At 37.2% G+C, this 15763-nt stretch overlaps 2 protein-coding genes across 2 annotated transcripts in view; one reads left to right on the forward strand and one right to left on the reverse strand.

The window, feature by feature from the left end:
* Nucleotides 1-11977, reverse strand: part of fmnl1b (formin-like 1b) — a 66943-nt gene extending 54966 nt beyond the window's left edge. The window contains exon 1 of the mRNA XM_038735745.1: nucleotides 10671-11977. The gene's annotated coding sequence lies outside the window, so the exon portion shown is untranslated. The remainder of the gene's footprint in view (nucleotides 1-10670) is intronic.
* On the forward strand, nucleotides 7071-14062 carry LOC119915946. Its single transcript, XM_038735747.1, has 6 exons — nucleotides 7071-7245; nucleotides 7449-7541; nucleotides 7805-7903; nucleotides 8267-8417; nucleotides 12728-12914; nucleotides 13725-14062. The coding sequence occupies exons 1-6, from the start codon at nucleotides 7086-7088 to the stop codon at nucleotides 13752-13754; spliced, it is 720 nt and encodes a 239-aa protein (XP_038591675.1). The 5' UTR covers nucleotides 7071-7085; the 3' UTR covers nucleotides 13755-14062.
* The last annotated feature ends 1701 nt before the right edge of the window (nucleotides 14063-15763 follow it).

Below are 15763 nucleotides of genomic sequence, written 5' to 3' on the forward strand. Positions count from 1 at the left end.
GAGTATTTGTAGCCGTCTTAAGTAAATAATCTAATTAAACACGGCATGCATTGGTGTAAAAGTAGTGGCACTCTGTGGAATTGAGTTTTTTTGGAGTTTAGAATTAACTTTAACTTAATATAAGATATCTGGAGATTGTCAAAAGCATACAGTAACCTGGAGAAAGCCGGGTTTGCAGAAGTCAAGCTGATGATCATATATGGTCATTTTATTGTATGATCGTTTGTGTTTGTGCATTGTGGAGGCCAGTCTATGGACAGGCATTGCAAACTAGCTTTAAGTTATAACTTCCAGTCGAGATGCAGCCGACATCCATGTTTGTCCAGACTACTGTAATATATGTAGTGAATACTTTGTTTGGAAGGAGGGGGGAAAAAAAGTGTTTTATTTGGATAAATGGAAGTTCTTATTCAGTATATCGATGGCACGCTCCAATACGCTGTTTGCATCAATTCAGAAGTTCCAGAGTTTGGGAGTGAAAGGTAGATGATAGATGAGATGGAGCCCATACTGTGCTAGTTATTGTTTTCTCATTTTGTTCTCTCAGTCAACACATGTGAGAAATCTGCAATCACCCAAATTCTTAAAACTACAGCTATAAACCTATTTTGAATCAATAGTGTCCAACCAGCTGGGAAATATTGTCACAATCTCTCCTTCTGTTCCTGAGTAAAACATGTCATCACTTCATCGTTGTACCCCATTAAACATCGGTGTGCATTAAGTCTTACGTTCAAAAATGTGGGTTTTTTGAGGTCACCAACAAATTCTATGTCCAAGTGGACATAAATTTGAACAAAAATCCTTCTAGTCGTTCTTGATATTGCGTTCACGAAAATGGGACAGATGTGAGGTCACAGTGACCTTTGACCTCTGTATACCCAATTCTAAAATCACTTCATCCTCGAGTCCAAGTGGACACTGGTGCCAAACCTGAAGAAATTCCCTCAAGTGGTTCTTGAGATATCGCATTCAAGAGAATGGGACAGACAAAGTCACCTGCAATCCAAAAACATAATGCATAAAAACTGTGTATAGCAAACAAATATTAAATGATAAATAATACAAGATAGTATCATCATCATTATTGGGTGGTGATGGCGCATCGATAAGTTGCTTGCCTTTTGGTGTGAGAGACCCGGGCAAGACACAACCCCTTGAGCTGGAGCTAATCCCAGCTGACACTGAGCGAGAGGTGTGGTCAAACAGAGCTGACACATCAAGCCAAAACAACCCTTCATGCTCACTTTCACGCCTGCAGGTCTATTAAGAGTTGCTGATTAAGCTAACCTACATGCCTTTGAACTGTGGCAGAAAACCCACGCAGGCACAGGGAGAACATGCAAACTCCACAGTTCGAACCCAGGACCTCCTGAGGGCACAACGATGACCACTGCACCACAGTGCCACCCTGTTGCGTTTGACTGTAGCAAAAGCGCCGGACAGTGCAATATCCTTAATTATTATTTTTTCCTGCTTCGAGTCTGTGCATGTGTGCAGGGCGGTAAAAAGCGTGGGTTTGAATTAGCCCTAAGGCCTATAAACCCAGCTGCGATGGCTCACACTGCAAACATATAGTCTGATGACTGCAGAGATGCTAATGACGATGAGCACCAAACCACAATCTTTGTTTCAGGCGTTGGCACCAGACCATGTGAAAAATGTACAATAGGTCGAGAATTGTTTTTGCTTCTGGGAACGCTTGAGCATTTCACGGCTGGGTGGAGATGTTGACAATCCTTGATCCACGTGTGGCTTTTCTTAACCCCTGATTTCTACCCTCCTTGCTTGTTTGTTGCTTGTGTGGTTCTCGTTAACTGATGTGAAACTGGTGACCTACTATTCAACCTGTGCACACAACATTCAGGTTGATTAGTGATTGGCTCGTTGGCAGGATGGTTACTTTTTTCTAAAAATGATTCACCTCCCACTCACATTGAGCTTTTATTATTTTACACTATTTACACTACTTTGAAAATAAAACCACAACTTGTAATGCATTTGATTTGCAAATTGCTCCTCTAAGCTTTATATAAAAACAATATAATGCACTACATTTTCTTTACTTGTGTTGACATTAAGATCTTTAGCCATGCCTAATAAGAATAATAAAGGGTTTCTGTGTTGTATAAAATGTTTTTTTCCCCACAGGACAACAAATAATTTATTGAGGTTTTATAAATGACTAATATGCCATTAATAAGAACAACTGAAAATTCCAGGATAAAACACAAAAAAGCATCAAAGTTTCAGAGCTCGAACTAGCAAAATTAATCTTATCTTTTATACACGTGTGAAAACACATTTAAAAACTGAAAGCCGTTACCTAAATACTATTTAGTTATAGTTTATTCAGTTGTTAATGCCATCTTCTCGTTAGCCTTTTTGTGTAATTCTGTCAATATTAACCTGTTTCCTTATACAGAATAAGTTGCAGAATATTTGATATTGCATTATCACATTACGTAGGACAATTAAAAGGTTTGGCCTATAAAAGAGAAAAATTTCTGAAAGCCTAAAGCCTGTTCAATTGTCAGTGCAAAGAAATACTTTCAGTATATTTCACTAGAAAAAGAAAAGCTAGATCAAGAGAATTTGGAGGCATTTTTGCTTGAAAAATAATTAAAGCGATTGAATTAATGATCAAATATAATAACCAATAACTGCTTCAGGTCTAACTGAAAAAGGTACATAATAAAACATATGTTGTTTTTAATTAACCTGTGCAGAGATGAGTATACTACTCTGAATTCCTCGGCTCTAAAGTACAACACAGAATCTACTTATCTAATTCTGCTTTTAAAGTATTTATTGACACCCGAGAAAATTTCGGGCTTGCTCACGTACTACACTCAAAGCTATCAGACCACTTCGGTCATCAGGAGGTGGTTTTCTATCCGTACCGAGTGTAAGATTCAGATTTAGTGAAGGTGCTTTTAGTTCTTGTCACAACATATTCAAAAGCAGACTGAAAACCTCTCTCTTTTCTCATGTCCACAATCAGTCACTCTCTTTGTGTTTGTTTGTGAGATGGATGCTGGTTCGTCAATTTCTCATTATTTTGTTGTTCTTTTGTATTTCCTTGTGTTTTATTTATTGTATATTCCTCTGTAAATGTTACTTATTGCTTTATTTATGAATTGAGCAATAAACACATTAGGTACACCTGTACAATCTAATAAAACCAATACAACAGTTCTGCCATAAAGTTTACTTTTAAGATGCCTATAATCTTCTTTTTTGACAACATCAAAGAGTTGTTGATGTAATTATTTGTTAAAATATTTTAAGAATTTATGGCAAACCTAAATGGCTTTGCCATTCAAAAAATTCCCATAGCAATTCTCTTCCAAATTTCAATAGAGTATAAGCTCTAATATTTATGAAGGGTTACATTTTAATTTGCTACAAATATTTCTACAGATAGTTTAAATTTGCATCATGTGCCATGCGTTTTATATCATACTTTTGCCGTTTCACCCTCTGTTTTGTTGTTATGCAACTTTAAAATAGCAGGTTTAACCGGCAGGTTTAACTCTTTGGGGTTATTTAACACTGTAATGTACAGCTAAATACAGAAAAAGAAACCATTAACGTTGTTTAAATAAAGCAAAGTGTGAGGCTCAAAAAAAGTAAGTAGTGTTTAATTATGAATGTATGTCTTTCATATAGAGAAATATAAAAATAACTGTGGCGCAGTCTGCTGATGGAAATTTGAAAAACTAAAAAAAAGTCAAGGCTCATGTTTAGATCATTTTAGCTGAAACAGTTATAAATACAATTATTTTCAAATTATGTTTTATTTTATTCTGCAATTTAAAGAAATCCCCAAACTTTCTTTCAGGTGCAGTTTTCCGTCACGACACCTGGCACCTCTTTCAGCATTAAGTGTGGCAACTGAAACACCATAGAGTAAGACACGCAGGTTTTACACGCTGCATCTTCGTTAGAAAGCAACTTTGCAGCGAGTTTCACCATGTTACTGTATGTCTGTGTAATTCTAAAAAAAAGAGAAGCTGAAATGTGTGAAGAGGGGGGGGAGGGAAGGTGGGTGAAAAAATGGTTTCAGATCAAGTGGAGTGGCCAACAACAATATTTAGAACAAAATGAACAATGACCAGCTGTGTATTTTAACCACTGGAGGGCGAATTAAAACCAGTTTCAGTGATCATTTCAGCACCAGCACAAGTCAAACATTGATATCATTGTTGTGGGCTTGCAGGTCGTCAACACATAATATCAATTAACAACTCAAAATGTGTTGAAATGCAGAACTGCTCTGCACTTATACTGAGCTGGTGGATGCAACACCGCAAACCTGTCAAGCCTAGATAAAACGGCTGAGCGGCAGACAGCGGCCTTAGTTTGGAGAAGTACTTTGAGGAAGTTAATTCAACCATCTGTATTATGAAAGTCTGAAACGCTTAGTAATTGTTAGGACAGGGTATCATCAGAAATTTGTAATACGACAAATTTCAGTACTGATAAAAAAAAAAAAAAAAAAAAAAAAAGAGAACTTTGCCTGAATAAGTCTTAAATTGGCTTTTTTTTTTCTTAAAAAAAAAAGGAGGTAAATTATGAATTTGATCAGACATTTATTGGCGACTTTCTGAAATTGACAGGTTTGACATTTCAGTGCTACGGACATATTTCAGTCAGCACCAATCAAGAACTGATGCTCCATACCAACCCTAGCAATTTGAGTTTTAATAATATTATAAAACGGAGCTGTGATATGAACAACAATTTATATTCAGTCATATTTTATATTTCAGTCACACTGTATTTTCCTATTTCCTCCAGTTTCAATGCTTACAGTCCATTTAAAAGGTTTCCTTTTCAGTATGGCACATTTACATTTGCAGAGGAGTAGTCTGTAGTATTTCATTTGATGTGTGGGCATGTTATGGGTAGTTTGATGTGCTATATTGTTGTTTTTGTATAATCACCTGTGTGTTATGAGTCATTCTGTCCACAGGACTGTCAGCGCTCCTGTGGTCTCTCTCTAACAAGACCAGTGGAGGAAATGTTTTTCTAAAAAAAAGGTGTTAAATGATAAAAAGAAATCTGATTGTAACTTGAAATGTGATTATTGGATTCAGTTACATTTGAAGATGCATGGTGAAAGTACATCAATATACACTGATTAATAAAGCGTACTATATTTGAAGGAAAACCTCATACAAAAACGGTGTTTGTCCTGATTTCTTAAACAATGGGTCATAAAATACAAATTATTTCACAGCTCCAAGAAACAAAGTCAATGTACAGTTTTAAACGTCACAATCTTAGAAATGCTAAACTGAAAGCCAAATGCAGAACTCATGGCACTCTTATATTTCAGTTTCTTAAATCTGCACCATGTCTGCACATATTATCCTACAATCTACTAGATCTCGTTCATACATTAAACAGCAGGCAGTGTAGTAGACAGCATCATGGCTGTGACATTATGTGGTAACTACACATCCTTTATTTGCCTTTTCTGAATCCCAAAAATGTCCCTGAACGTCTTTCAACATGCAGAAAAACCCCCTAAAGCCAGTACAGTTTCCTGTCTCCACGAGCTGAGGAGTAGACAGAAGCCATTATAAAAAGCTCTGACATCCTGCACATTTAAAACCACAAAGCACAGGAAGTTGTTGTTTTTTTTAAATGTAGTAGTTGTTGTGTTAGAGGCAAAGGCACCCTTCTGTATTTTTAACTTTTTACATCACATCTGTGCCAATTTAAACATTTCGCGCAAAACCCAGAAAGCTTGCTGGTTGTTTCAGAGAGCATTGTGTGTCTGAATCATTATTGCTGCCACACGCACCTTTGCAAACATGTTAAGAGCTTTCTGTCAGCCAACTGATATGCTGCATATCTTTCATGCCGCACCACCATCCCTGCTGCTAAATGAAAGAGGAAATCCCTTAAGTGCGTTTTCACCGACTATCTGAGGAAGAACAGGAAACAGGGCCGTGTTGCCGGCTTTTCCCCGCAAACGTCATGACCATCTGTGACGGCCCCTCTGCAGGGTTCATATGCTTTCTGTCTCCAGGGCTGCAGACCTGATTCGCACATCTGGGCCCAGTGTGCCCCATGCATATATGCCAGAGCGGCAGTAAGTCTTGGTTGTATTTGGTTTCTTGTCTTTGTTTTTACAGCACAACATCCATACAGCACATTTTCACCCATCCACTCCCAACACTACTGACTTTACAGATACTCCCTACTCATTGGTTAATTAGTTTACCCGTGTGTCTCCTGTTTTTGTTACACTCCAAGATCTGGGCTGTGACACACCCCACTCCAATTAGGAGATATGTCACTGTTGTATCCTGTGTTTATCTCAGTAGACCCGCAGGAGTACGTGAGGACATACTAGCACTTCCCCTCATTTACTCCTTACAGATGAAATCATCTGAAACCTGCAGTTCTTTCTCTCACTTTCTAACTGCTCTACTGTGGTTCTTAGCCCCAAACCCAATAGTTCCTTCTGAAGACACTTTAAAACACAATATGTATAGTTTAAAAAAAAAAACTAAGATAAGTTAAAACAGCATGCTTGGTAGACACGTGAACCAAAACATCTGATAATACATCACTACGTCACATGATTGCAAAAGAGACACTCAAGAAACATGTGGATAATTAATTAAACTTGTATTAATCAGTATTTTTATAGAAGCAATTGGAAAAAAATAAGTGAAAGGTTTCACTTGTAGTGATTAAACCACAGACTCACCAGTTCACCTCAAAGGTTTATAGCGTCTTTAACCTCATTAGACAGGTTACAGTAATTAGAGATTATAAGGTAACAATATTTTGCTTTGAGTTCCAGAGAAATGGCATTTAATGATGACTGAAAAGTATTCCCGTGATACAGTAACACAAACTAATGAGTGGTCATTTAAAAAAAAAAAAAAAGGGCCTAAAAGTAAAATTTTATTTCACATAACACGTCCGTTTGTATTTATTCCTCCTCTCTTCTCTTCTCTTACTTCAAAACTTCACAAGGCACCTTTAATTCATGATCAGATCGTTATCTCCCTTCATTCGCTGTTCTTCCTCTCACCGGAACATGACACACTCAGACATGCATGTTCAAATACACTCAGCAGTGCTTAGACAAAGAGGGCTGGGCTTCGTCTGTAACCTACTCAGCTGCTCAGGTCACTGACCGGCCTCAAGGGTTACTGCTGATCCCCTCGTCGCTCTCCACCATGATCCTGTACCTGCTCTTCGCTTTTCTTACGCTCGGTATGTATCTCATTTCACACAAACACACATTTCACACACACATGTGTCCATAATCTTTCCTGTGTGTGGGACTGATGAAGGAAAAAGGTGGAGGGCATTTTATTTGTAGTGTCAGCAAACAAAAAGGCTGACCCTGACTGAGTCTTTTAAAAAGTGCTGGAATTGTTCATGTGATGTTAAATAGCTTTGTTGAATCTGCGCAGGTGTTGCGGGATCACAAGCAGCCAACATGACAGAGGTACAGCTGAGCAAAGCTGAGGGGAACCAAACATTCAGCGAGCCCTCCGCTGGCAACAGTAAGACGTCTTGTTTTTCCATTTCCTATGTAAGATTAGCAACTAATGATTCATTTCTTTCACTGTCAATTAATCTGCCGATTGTTTTCTCAGTTAATGATCTATCTATCTTACTATATCATATTTGACTAAGAAAAGCAATTTAAGATGCTGTGACAAAAGAGCATTTGGACTTTTTGCTTAAAAAACACAAACAATTAACAAAATTATTTCGTTTTAGTTCACCAAAGAGGGAGACTATTGCTCAAAATTTCTGCCTGCAGGTACAATGAAATTCAGCAACACGACATCCAGTTTGGACAAAGACACGATGAACGAACTGCAGAACAACCAAACATCTACTCTTATCACAGAGGATGACGGTGAGTTAAATTCTACTTATTCTGCATGAGGGAAGGAAACTCTCGACCTTGTCAGTGCTTTTAAATTTCCTTTACGTCACTGCTTCCAGCTGAAACACCGTAAGACTGTGTGGTAAACTATCAACAATACAGTTTCACTTTTAAGCAAGAAAGTCGAATAACCAAAACATGCACTACGGAGTAGATTCAAAGAACCTGTACATTGAATAAAGCAGCATTTGACAGGAAATCTATCCTCCATTATACAAAGCAAGACACTCTGAATAATGTAACAATATAATCTTGGGTGTTGTTTGATGTGCGTGTGTGGGTGTCCCTGTTAGTTCATGTATGTTAAAAGTATTTATTTTCCTTCCTTTGCAGAGAATTTTCAGGAGCAGGAAACTGAGTTCCCAGGCAGACAATGCAAACAGGACTTATTGGTAGAATACAGTCACGGACTTTGTGGGGCAGTTTTTCACATGGCAATGCTGTCAATCACCGAAAACTGGTGTGTAATGGAAAATATCATCAGGTAAGGCAGCTACATAATTAAGTCAGTTTGTTATTTTCATATTTCTAAAAACCCCATTTAAAAAAAATATTATTATTTGTTTTCTATATCTCTACTTTTGATTTTAAGGTCATGCTTTCAAACATTTTGTAAGTACAATTTTAAAATAGGGCTACACATGTTTATATTAAGTGCTTATTATTATCATTATTATAACAACTAGTCGTAGTATTAATAGTAGTACTGTTAGTATTGAGAAATTAGTAATTACCTGTGACACATCTTATTTAAAAAAAAAAGAGACATCTCCTGTTTGTTTTCTCTGTTTTAAAATGTGTCATAACTAAAACAGCTACAGCTGGTAGTAATTTCTATCCTGATTCAAGTCGACAAAACAAAAGACCAAAACATTTTCAGTATTATAAAGAAATAAATTGGTTTCTCTCTTAAAACAAAAAAAGGGAACATAGAAATGGGAACCCAGAGACAAGCTGTGGTATCATAATAAATCAATATATTAATCACTTGTCAGTGCCTTCATTTATGTTTAACTGTACAAATAAGAAATATTCATTACTTTTGATTGAAGGTTAAAGAGTGAATCATTTGTACCACCTGGACCAGACTGCGGCCAAGAAAAATTCGCTAGGGCGATTAATCAAATTTATTTTCAATTATGACTTTGAAACAAGATAAAAAGATTATTGTGCCATTTTCAGGTTAGCAATAAAACTCTTGTTTTTTTTCTTTTGTTGCAAATCCAGCGCGCCCCTTTCCTTTACAGCGATGCACGTTCTCCCCTCCCTATAAACCCCAAACTCACTCAGATCCAGGCAGGCCAGTGCACATTACAATCATATTAAAGTTAAGCTTAATTAACTTAGACTTAATCAGCATTGTGCCAACTCATTTGGCTTGAATGTAACATATTCATTTATATGTAAAAGTCCCGCACTCTGACTTCAATTACCATAGAAGCTTCGAGGTATTCTGGTCAGGCCTATAAATCCTGTTGAATAATCGTGATCCCAGTGGTGCCATTATCTAGCAGCCCTTGTTAACGTTCACCATGTGTAATAGGTCATCTAAATAAAGTGTAAAATAGCCTGCTGTGTCATCCCCCCCCTATTGTTGTTAAAAGACATGACGACATTTCAGACTTATTTACATCCGCTATCAACATGTGCTTCTCCTTACCCACACAGGATATACAAAGAGCCACCTTCATGTAAATGGGCCAGCAGGGTCATGTTCAGTGCAACAATCAGTCGATCAACAGAAAATGAGTTGGCAATTATTTTAATTTTTCAAGCAAAAAATGACGAACGTTCCTTGGTTTTATTCCTCATTATGTGAGGATGTGTCTTATTTTCTTTGTCATATAAAGTAAAATAAATAGCTTGGGGTTTGGACTCTTGGTCTGACAAAACTAAAACTTTGGAGGCCACTTAGGGCATTTTACAATATGTTTATAAAATGATGGGTCACTGAATCAAGAAAATAATGTTTAAAAAGGAAGTCACATAACTGCTTTCTGTATTTGTTTTTACAAATAGGCCCTAAATAAAAGATTTCACAACCCTGAAAGTGTGAATCTCTAACCTCTCTGTGTTAATCCAATCCAGATTTGATGAGTCAAGGTAACATTACTGTGGTTTTCTTGTGGTCTTGGTGTGAAAAAAGTAGTGTAATCTCACTTTTTTTTTTTTTTTTTTTTAGCATTTTCACAAATGTAAAAGTGAGTTCCAGACAGAATTAAGGCATTTATCTCAATTTGTCCAATACTCTTTCATGACAGTAAGGAGGTGCAAAACGTCGTTCACACAAATGTTGTGGAGTAAAAAGTATAATTTTTGCCTCTGAACTGTGGTGGAGCAGAAGTATAAAGTAGCAGAAAATGTTCACCCAAAGTACAACTAGCAGACAACAGCACAAGCTTATTAAATCACACAGTCATACACGTTTTCCAAAGCCCAGCTAAGGACTTTGTCCCATGTTAAGGACAACTAAACTGACAAAAATCAGACCAGAGACTCCCATTTAGTAAGATTTTCTCCACCCATCTGATACGATTTTTGCTTTTAGATGTTTATTTGGGCTAAAAAAAAACTTTGAGAACCACTGGTCTCTAACTAACAGACAGCAGCTTCAGTGAGCAGGTAGACAAGATGCAGTACAAATAAAACCTCTATAACAGCAACACACCAGGAGCGACGGCGGGACATTTAAATATCAGGAAAGACAGGAAACAGACAGAAGTTGTATTTGACTCACGTTATTTGACATCAGAGGCCATTTTTCTTTTCTGTCATGGAGGCGAGCTGGTCAACATCCATGTAATACAAATTAGTATCCCGCTGCTTGAACACCTAGCGAACTTTGCAGGTGTTTCATCAAACTTAATGCTTCTAACTTTCTATTATTTGCAGTGGGGCTAAAGTAGGACTGCTTGCTTCACAAATCTTCTTCCAGTGTCCGTTTACAGTTTCACAGTGGCATGACAGAGACGCATGTGGCTGTTTCAGATAATCTTTTAAATCAACTTCACCTGGCTTTTCTTCCTTCACTGATTGCCTCGACTGTAACATGCAGTACCCCTGTTGACCACACAGACTAGCGCTCACAAGCTGCTACAACACAGGGGGGCGCTGTTTCACTCATTCGAGGAAATTCATTAATCATAATAATAACAATAGCTTTTCCTTTAGCACTTTTTAAAACAAAATCGTAATAAAAAAATTCAAACAGATACAAAAAAATATATAATAATGGTGATAATATTAAAATATTAATTATAATAGAGAAAAAAAATAAGAAAATCTTCTAAAGCCAGTCTAAATAAGTATGATCTAAAATCTGAGCGTTTCAATAACCTTCAGATGGTCTGTGAATGGAATCCAAATTTTTGGGCCATATATATAAAGCTGATCCTTGAATCTTTGACTGAGTTTAACAAAACAAGACATGTTTTAAGAAATAAACATATTCATCTTTCTGTTTGGTATGGGTTTGTATAAACTTAAAAGCACATGTACTCCTTCTTGCTCACTGAAAGTGTCCATGGTGGCCTCAAGTTTCCACATCACACTAGTTGTGATGTCGCAAAATCATAAAACTTTCCTCCTTCCACCTTATGGGGGGACTTAAGGGGTCCAGGCTTGTTGCCACAGGGCCACTGCCCGCATGGTGAAAAGAAACCATTGTTGACTGGTCGGAGACAGGATGTGAACATCGCTGTTTCTCAGACACTTTGTACACGCAGCCATAACCTGAACCCTGCAACCCTACAACAACATCACACTACGTCTAAGGGTCATTTTAAAAACACATATGTTCTATATATATATAGATAATATAGATATTTAAAAATCCACAGCTGAAAATAGTTCCCAACAAATACACGTTTCCTCCTATTGTAGTAAAATTTACTTTGCTAAGTTGTCTTAGGAAATTACTCAGCCTTTTAACAAATGAAGTGAATATTTGCGATCTATTTTTAAGGATTTCCTCAGTAGGAACCAATAGGCTTGAGACTGAGAGCTGCAGCTGTAGTCTCAAGTAGGAGAAGTATCATTTAAGCAATGGTACGCTGTAAATAGTGATGTAAAAAGTACGTGTAAAGGTCCATAATTATTGTGAGAGGCACCAGGAAATATCCATCATCAAGCACCCTGAGTTTGTGCCTCTCCCGCTGCAGAGTAAAAACTTATTTTCAAACAGGAAATAGTTTGACCACAAAGGTCTCAGTTTTAGGTAGGTGCCACATTTTTCAAGTGCTTCTTGGTCCAACTGAAGAGTTTTCATTTCAAAAGTGATGTATCCAGTTTCACAAAAACATATTATGAAAATAAGTCTTCATTTTAAAATATAATGTAAACTATCTCCTCTTTGTTAAAGAAGTCTCTTAAAACTCAGCTTTAAAATTTATTTATACATACAGTCCCATGAAGTTTTGATTCTGGGACCAGGTTCATATTTGGTCCCTGGTGATTTACACGACTACTTTCACACCAAATTTGGCTAAAATATCAGACAAAACCCAAAACACAGCAACATTAAAATTTCCAAAACACAGGAAAGATTTAAAAAATGTCTACCACAACTTCCCAGAGCCACAAGGTGACCTCTTCACATTGCTTGTTTTGTCTAATCAATTCAACCAAAACCTAAAGATATTCGATTTGCCATGTTATAAAACAGAGACAAGCTGCAGATCTTTCACAGCATATTAGCTGGACCAGATAAAGTTTAGCTATTAATTGTTGTAAAGTCGTAAAACAATGATGTATCATGTGTTCATCATTCATACACTGGGTCTCTACCTTTCACAGACCATACAACAACATGACGCTATGCTTGGAGATGTTGTCTGGTGTGTTCGGCTGCTATTACCCAAACCCCAGCATTCAAGACTTCTTCATCGACATCCACACTCAGTACTTCCAGAACTGTTCTTGGGAGGAGCCTCTGCTTGTGGATGCTCCTCAGAATGTGGTGATCGCCCTCACTCTCATCCCTGTGAGCCTCCTCCCCTTACTGATTTATCTGATGGTTTGGAGAATCAATGTCCAAAAATGAGTCGTGTTAGACAGGCATTTTATTTATGAGAATATGCCCCAGAAACTGCTGTAAAAATATATATATGAAATATTTAATAATCCAGTTTACTGGGAAATTTAAAGGTGAGTAAGTTATGAAGTTATGAAATGAGGACAGCAACCATGTCTGTAAACAGTGTTTTACTTTTATATGTTTTCTATATGTGTTACATTGTGTATTAAAGGAATAGTTTTGGATATTTTAGGAAAGATGCTTATTCACTTTCTGGCAGAGAGTTAGATGAGAACATTGATTCCACGCTCACGCTGTGGGTTAGCTTAGCACAAAGACTGGAAAGAGAGGGGAAACAGATGGCTGACTCTGTTGGAAGGAAACAAAATGTGCCTATCAGCACCTCTACAGCTCAATCATTAACATATATCAACAGTATATATATTTACAACAACATATCTTAAACAAACTTTATTTTTACACTTTGGATTGTGGATTTAGTTACCTCCATGCAGAGCCCCTGTTTCCCCTGACTGTAGCTTCATGTTTAAATGACAGATAGGAGAGTGGTGTCAATCTCGCCATTTAACTCTAAGTAATACACTATATACTATGAATACATCCAGTGCAGATATATGACAGCGACATATTTTTTCTTGTGTAGGCTGCAGATAAACAGTGTAGCAATCTTATGAAGAGGAAAGAAATTGGAGAAGTTACATAAGCCTTAAGATGTGATCTTATTTAATGTTTGGTGTCACATTCTTTGACCCACAGAAATCAATAGATACTCGGTACACTGCATGACCGAAAGGATGTGGACACTCTAACATGACCCTAATGTGATCGATTGACAGTCTCGACTCTCCTGAGAAGTCTTTCCTCCAGATTTTGCTGTTAATCCAACAATCAGCAAGTTGGTTTTCCAGTTCCTCCTAAAGGTGTAGGATGGAGTTAAGGTCAGAGCCCTGTGCAGACCAATATCCTAAAACTTTCTGGCTTTATATTTACTGTACAAAGGCACACATTTGGCAAACCTCAGTGAAACACCTGTATATGTAAATGTATGATATTGTGAATTTTCAGTAAATAAAGTTTGAATTATTTTGTGTGTATAGTGTTGATTTTACAATGTACAGTATGTGACGCTGATACAGCACGTTTGGTAAGCTGATACTAACTACACAGCACTAAAATCAGTATAGAAGAGACTTTAATGCTGAAAATGTTTTGAAATCTCTTTTTAGTTTTGTACATTTACTCTTTTAAATATCTTATCCACAAATGTGTGTATCAGCCTGATTTGGTACATGTATAATTGCATAGATTCTTTCCAGACAAATTCAGTATTTTCACACATACAACACCAGACGTGTAGAGCATTTGCAAAGCGAAACTAAACCATGCAAAGCTGCAAGCAGCTGCACACATGGTGAGTTACAAGTGCATACAAAAAAACCCAAAACAAAATGCATTATGGAATGTGTTTTCCTGAGATGACAGTGTGACATTTCTAAGAAACGGATGGTGTCGTTCTTGGTATTACTGTGTGTCTAAGTATATGTGTGCCATCTTTGTAAGGACCAACTTGAGTTTCAGATTTTGAGAGTGAGAAAATGACATGTTTGTCAGTCCTCACTTCCTCGAAGGGATGTTTGGTATGAGTTTGGGGGTTAAGACTTGGTTTCAAGGTTAAGGTTAGAGTTTGGTTTAGGTTAGAGGTTAGCGATTACTCTACATCAAAGAGAGTCCTCACAGGTATAGAATTTAAAGGATAATCAGCTGTGATAAAAGCCCTGTATTGTTGTTGGTTCATGATCCTGAAGATAAGAAGAGGATGGATCATTAACACATAGTCTCGCTAACACCATCTCTGTGTGTCCTCTGTATGCACTGCTATAAGTTGTAAACACACACACACACACACACATGGCAGGTCAATTCAAAGTTAAACCATGATTTCCTTTTTCACACCTGCACCACCCAATGCCCTCCAGTATCTAGTTGACCACGTGTTTTTTTCCTGTGTGTGCCAGGACAAAGCTTTACAGTGAGTACAATGATGCACAGCTGAAAGCTCAACGGAAAGTTTAAATTTTTCCATTTTTGTGTGCTTTTTTATGGGAAATGTAGGCCAATAATTACCAGATAAGGGCAACATAAAAAAAAAACTGATCACACATGGTACATTTGATGTTGATATCTAACACACAGAGGACACACAGCTCAGTGTATTTTAGAGAAAAAGGGGCCAAAGTAGCCATGAACTATTACATTAGTTGACACTTGGTTTAAAACTACAGTATGTGTGTTTCACAGAAAGGAGACAAAGGCTGTTAAGCTAATGCTGGTCTGCATTTCCTTTCTCACACATATCAGTTGCTGCATGTTTGTTTAGAGCAGATTCTTGCAGTTTCTCAGGGGAGATTCTCCCAGCAAAGAAAGAGCATTGTCTTTCTTATCTTTCAGCCTCTGTTGCACAGACTGTTGTTACTAGATGTCCTGCTGATAGCAGCATATTTGACGTTTTACTGCATCATCAAAACACCATCAAATGCAATAAACATTCAGGAAGGGGCTTTTAGATGAATAAAATGAAAACCACTAGTGCTCATGGGAATTTATTTTCACCCCTGAAGTTAAATATGTGTCAAATGAGATTCTTAAGATATGCATACACTGCATGGCCAAACTTTACATCCAAATGTGGTATTTAAACATTTAATCCCAAAACCATGGGCATTAATCTGCTACTATAACAGCCTCCACTCTGGTTTCAGTGGCCCCACCAGATGTGGAGTGAAACACAAACTGTT

Source organism: Micropterus salmoides, unplaced genomic scaffold (assembly GCF_014851395.1).
Source record: "Micropterus salmoides isolate LMB-PRFRI ecotype aquatic unplaced genomic scaffold, ASM1485139v1 Ms_hic_scaffold_21, whole genome shotgun sequence".
NCBI lineage: Eukaryota > Metazoa > Chordata > Actinopteri > Centrarchiformes > Centrarchidae > Micropterus > Micropterus salmoides.

Excerpts from the sequence above, each read along its gene's own strand:
- LOC119915946 (XM_038735747.1), top strand. The coding sequence starts at position 7,086 with ATGTTCAAATACACTCAGCAGTGCTTAGACAAAGAGGGCTGGGCTTCG. Across the intron at positions 7,542-7,804 it reads CGAGCCCTCCGCTGGCAACA|GTACAATGAAATTCAGCAAC; the intron begins GTAAGACGTCTT and ends TTCTGCCTGCAG. Across the intron at positions 8,418-12,727 it reads GTAATGGAAAATATCATCAG|ACCATACAACAACATGACGC; the intron begins GTAAGGCAGCTA and ends TACCTTTCACAG.